The 5,969-nt window shown below is 34.4% G+C and overlaps 1 protein-coding gene across 1 annotated transcript in view; it reads right to left on the bottom strand.

The window, feature by feature from the left end:
• Positions 1–1,403: 1,403 nt before the first annotated feature.
• LOC117182646 overlaps positions 1,404–5,969 on the bottom strand; it is a 4,990-nt gene continuing 424 nt past the window's right edge. Inside the window, exons 2-5 of the mRNA XM_033375748.1 lie at positions 2,405–2,654; positions 2,137–2,345; positions 1,878–2,065; positions 1,404–1,662 (exon numbers count right to left, since the gene is read on the bottom strand). Of these exons, the coding sequence (XP_033231639.1) occupies positions 1,404–1,662; positions 1,878–2,065; positions 2,137–2,345; positions 2,405–2,654 (906 nt within the window). The remainder of the gene's footprint in view (positions 1,663–1,877; positions 2,066–2,136; positions 2,346–2,404; positions 2,655–5,969) is intronic.

Genomic DNA, 5,969 nt, shown 5'->3' with positions numbered 1-5,969 from the left:
TGCTGAGGAAATAAAACACTTCAGCCTCGCACTGTTGTCCGATTGCACGACTCATGATATTGTTTCAGTGTACCCAATATGAAGGCTTGCATGAAAAAGTATTGCAAAATTTCATTCGTCCAGTAGTAACATGAGACATATTGAATACTTCTGGATCCCAATTTTGTCCGCCGGTTTTAAATCACAACAGTAGTTGAATCTCTTAAATTGAACCCCTTTCTGTCCCTAGCGTTGACAATATTTTTCTGAATACCACAAAGCTACCAAGAAATAGAAAAATTTTAATACCTTTAAATTTAGAAAATTTCGCTTCATTTATTTAGTGTTTTTCGAATGATAATGAGATAAAGAGCTTTTTAAAACAGCAATGATTATTTTACGACGTCAGGATCAACTTCTACAAAGAAGGTTCTGGTGGAAATTTTTTTTTTTAACATTTTTATCATGTTTTTATATTTTTGTAATTGATACTATTTGAACAAAGCGAACATTTTACGTTAAAGAGATGTATTCTTGTATATAATCCTATTAGGTTTTGCAAATTTCATACTTTTGGGACACGTCCTAATGCTTAAAACTAAAATTGTATTTTTAATTTATTGGAGCTTATGTCTGTCAGATCCATGTATTCTTGTATATAATCCTATTAGATTTTGAAAATTTCATACTTTTGGGGCACGTTCTAATGCTTAAAACTAAAATTGTATTTTTAATTTATTGGAGCTTTCGTCTATCAGATCCTATTGGCTTTAAAAGGAATCTTATTATTTTCGCCGCCTAATGAGGATTAAAAAACGAAGGACATAAACGGGATTCTTAAGCAGGGCCGCCGAGAGCTTCTCCAGGACCCGGGGCTCAATAATATCGCCCCCCCCCCCACGTATTTCTTCTGACGCTGATTTATTAAAGATTTCTAATTGCCAATACCTAGTTTCCGATTAGAACATAGACATAATGATATTTACGAATTATTTAAAAAGTGAACTTACTTCGCTCTTAAATATTAGCTTTTCCAGGCCTTCTTTAAAGCGAAATCTTTAATAATAACTTTCATCTTAGCTATTCTCGCAAGTAGAGATTTCACAGCTAGTACACCCATACTGTAAAGCCTGTCCTAACACATTATGGACCGCAGAATGCTCTTTATTCGTCTTAGAGCAGAAAATAATCTCTATGAACTAGCCACTGTGGCGGGGATCGTCAAAAAGATGTGGAGGGCACTGCACAAATTTAAAAACAGAGAGGTGAAATTGGTTCTTTGAAGAGCATTGGATAACTTTAAAGATTGCTGAGTTTCTTCGTCGAAATGTGCAACAAAAATGGATTTCAACATCTTTACTTAATCCACAGGCTCATACTGCAGTTCTGTGGAGTATCTGTTCAGCAGTTCAGTTGCTTATTTTTTAATTTCCTCTTCCGATAAGATGGAAAACTCCCAAAAGAACAAAGAAATTTTGATAAAGTTCTTTTGATGCTTCAAAACGCTCAGTTATATCCTGAATTGCATGATCTAGGACAATGTAGTACACCCCTCGTTTGAATTTCACATCTGATACAGCATTTTCTACTCTGTCATCTTCAGAGTCTTCGTGGTCGATTTCGTTTGCCATTGTCTTTCGCTTGCGACCTCTCTTGGTTTCCTCTTGAAGAGATTCAGGCCATCTAATGTTTTTGACACAGTGACAGCTTCGTTCCAAATTTTCTCCTATCCTTCTTCACGCAGAGCTTGCAACTGTACAATTAAGCTGCTTAAATGCTTACATGTGACATCAAGCGTTGCCCCTCGCGCGTGAATCACTTTATTTATAATGTCAATTGTTTTTAAAACTTTCATCCAGATCGATACCATAAGTAAACAATTTAATGTTTGTACATACTTTTTGAGTCTATTGACATCGCCATGACATTCTGCTGATAAATTTAATAATAACAACTCATCCAGTGCTTCTGCCATTCTTGAAAGATAAGCAGAAAGCGGTTGCAGGGCGACAAACCTGTGAGACCATCGAGTTCGAGAGGTTGAATGCAGTGAGCAGTCTATTTTCTCCTTCAGTATTTCCCATCGCTGTGGAGCAGAACTGCATATTGTGTACTATTTCGCTATGACACCAAAGAATGTGAGAGCAGCAAGACAACTCTCAGCTGCTTGTACTCAACTAAGGTTGAGAGGGTGACTAGCGTAGGCAGAATAGACAGCTGAACTGTTGGCAGCCAGTATTCTTGCCTGAACTCCTCTGTAGACTTTGTGAAATTGACATATCGAATTAATAATGCAGTTTGTTTAACGTAAGGGGAATCTGGAGTTGCATTGACAATCAGTGAAAAATACTTCGCTCCTTCACGTTCTGGAAGAATACAATTGATTACTTCGTTTGCACAGACAACCATAAATTCATTTGAATACCTGCTGATAAGTAATGCACCTGTAATCTTTTTCCAGTTTCCTGACAGTGACGGGCTTTTCGTAGGTGGTTATTAAGAAGCGGGTCATATTTTCCTAGAACTTCGAGGATTCCGAGGAAATTACCGTTGGATGGGTCTCCAATTTTGGCAATGTCTCCGCGGAAAGCCAAACCTCTTTTAGCAAGAAACAAGGTTACATGTAGAAGTCTTATTAGAATTTCTTTCCACACTTCTCGCTCGTGTTGTATATTCTTAAACAACAAGTCACTCAACGAATCTTCCATTTGTAATTTTATCCGTTCTGTTTTCCATTGAACACAATAATTTTTGTGCGAGACACTACTCTCATGTTCAGGGACTTTGTGGTGTAGCTTCTTTTACTTTCGTTCAGCGAAATAGCCTTTAGGTGATGCTAATGCTGGATTTTGAGCTTGCGAAAGTGTGCTGTAAATTTTGCACGGTAAACAATAGAGGGCTTCCTTTGCTCTGCTCCACACTAACCAGTCTCTAAGCATAATATCACTATTTCCTAGTTTCTTTTTAAAAATAGAGAGCGGTAGCTCACCACATATACAATCTTTTAGAAAAGACTGTGGCAAACTTTCATGCGATTTTCATTTCACTGTCAATGTCAATGTTGAAAGTGAGTGATTCAATATCAAAATATGATTCAATACAAGGGCGTAATGAAGACAAAAGTCTAGATGAAGAAGATGCAGAAAAATTTTCACTGGTAATATCATCCTCAGAGTTAAAATTGTGTGATACTTCATCGAAATATTGTTTAATAATTCGGGGTAATAAACGCGAAATTTAAGGTGAAGAAGGTGCAGTTAAATTATCCCTAGCATTACCATCCTCGGAAGTTGTTACTGGAAAAATAATGCTGTCAACTTTATCGGCAATAGGATAGGCAGTATCTTCATGAGGTTCTGAAGGACTTGAGTTTAAAGCAAGCTTTAATGGAGCGTTAGCTTTAGGGCTAGGAATTGTCAAAAATCTGTTTAAAGAAAGTTGACCTTTCGTTTCCTCCTTTTCTCGGTCTTCTTTTTCTTTCCGCTTCTATGCACCTGACTTATGTTTATATCTCATTTTTTGTACAATACCACGTATTTCACGCACAAACACACAAAAAATAAACCCCAAAACATATCTACTATCGGCTATCCCTTGTTATGTTTAGAAACATGTCGCTCCAGTATGCTAAAATTGATACTAGGTGTCACCCGATATTCTGGCGAGATGTAAAAACGAGAAATGCTTAATGAAATCAGCGCTATCAACTTTTGTTCTCTCTAAAAATAATTTAGAACTGAATGTAGAGAAATTTCATTAAGTTCAATTATACTATCTAAATTGCTGGAGTTCAAAAATAAAAAATGTCAAGATCGCGGGGCCCGGGGCTGTTCTCTCTTCCTGCCACCCACCTCTCGTCAGCCCTGTTCTTAAGGATTAAAAAATTTTAATACCTTTTAATGCAAGGCTACTTAACGGGCACATTATGCAAACAACCGTCATAGAAGAAATTAAGAAGGTTTGCCCGAAAGTGAGGAAAAACATTTTTGTGACTGATGGTGCCACGCAACATCATAAAAATCTTTTCCAAATGATAAATTTCATTAATTTCAAATCGTAGATTTCAAAGTATTTATGCCTTACGGTCCAATCGTAAATCGAAAAAATAAATATGAGTCAAAAAAACATGTTCTTCGAAACTCAGATATTTATTTAATAGAAAAAACTCCTTTTGAAACTTCCTGACGTTTCGGTACACATGCGCACCTTTTTCAAAGGTTCTTAACCTGAGTTGATGATAGTTTAAAATAGTCAAACAGATCAATTTTCAGTCAAAATAAGTAACATTTCAGTCAAATGTTTTAAAAAAAATTAATTAAAATTTAGTAATTTTTAGAAGTCTCAAAAAAATTTTTCGAGACTACAATCGATTAGAACTACATTTTTTAAATTTTGTACGAGAAAACAAAATTGGTGTAGGTTAGGACGGACGAACAGAAATTGACAGTTTCAGAAATAAACAATTTCTGAAATGATAAATTTCATGCAACATAAACAAAATGTTGACATAGAGGGTGAATGGCACTTGCAAGCTAAACCCCATGGCAATGTGCATGGGTGAAGATAAAATTCGAACATATGCCAATCTTCCTTAGTCCGAGTGTGACCAAAACATAGAGCGGACATTCATTCATTCCTGTACAAATGATTGTCTTTAGATTGTTCAGTAACAGGCAAATAACGTTTTTCGACCCTGAGTACATAATTCATGAGAATCTCCTACGCCACTCACATCTGTTATTTTGAATTGTCATATTCTGACTTGAAATTTGTAATCAGCGACATAAAAAACACACAAGTAATAATTTTCAAGTCTATTAGGGTAATTTGAATTACTCAAAACTTGAAGGTTCACTAACATCCACCAAATTGAATTAAGCGTTTAAAATTCTCATATTCTTACTCCAGATTTGTAATCAACTATCCCAAAAACATCCAAGTTAAAATTTCCAAATCGATCAGGCTGACCTGAATTATTCAATAAGTGATTCCCGGCAAGAAGAAAAGAATAGAAACAAATGAATATTTTCAGATTTACGCGAAAGAGTGAGCATTATTTAATTTTTTTTAATATGCTTATTTTCCATAGGGAGAAGTGTCCAACGAAAGAACAGGTCTATCTCCAAAACCAATTTTTTTCTATTTCCTTAACGATTGACACTCGCGTTGTATTTTATGCAGGCGAACATAGTTTCTACCGTTATTTTAAATTCTATACTTACATGCTGTATTTTCGATTAAATTAATTCCTTCTAATCTGTTCACAAAACATGTGCATATGCATAGTTTCTATTCGTTTTTGTCGAATACAAGTTTGAAAATTTTAATTTTTTTGTCTGCCATAACGATGGAGTAATTTTAAATACAATAGTTTATATCGTTTAAACAAATTATTGATTTAATAATATAATAAATAATAATAAATTCATTTCATAATGTTTTTAAGGCAAACAAAATTTATTTATCTTTAAACAGAATTATGAAAATATTCTTTGACAATACTACAAACTATTTCTATTTACATAATTATTTTATATTTACAACTGCAATTTTTTTAAATTGATTAAAAGGACTAGGTTTTGCGCCTTCAAAGTGACATTATTCTCTTTCTTTTTATTCTTTCTTTTGCATTCCTTTTTTAATTCCTCTCTATACGCTTTCATTAAATTTTTCTAAATTGGTTAAAAGGAATACAATTTTCTTTTTTTTCTTCTATTCTTTGTTGGAACTTTCAATGGAGAAAAATTCGCGTATTAATAGGAATTCGGATTTTTTCTGAATTCTTCTCATTTTACCGGGTTGTTGGCTTACATCCACCTCGTTGATTCCGCCATTTCGAATTCTAATATTCTGACTCGAGATTCGTAATCACCGAAACCAAAAATACCCAAGTAATAATTTTAAATTTAATTTAAATTACTCAAACGGCGAGACGAAGATTTTAAACCTTTGAACGTCTTGATTGGTTGCGAGGAATTTGGGCAACAGGC

This window comes from Belonocnema kinseyi, chromosome 2, assembly GCF_010883055.1.
Source record: "Belonocnema kinseyi isolate 2016_QV_RU_SX_M_011 chromosome 2, B_treatae_v1, whole genome shotgun sequence".
Taxonomy (NCBI): Eukaryota; Metazoa; Arthropoda; class Insecta; order Hymenoptera; family Cynipidae; genus Belonocnema; species Belonocnema kinseyi.
This window is presented reverse-complemented; position numbering and strand designations above follow the sequence as displayed.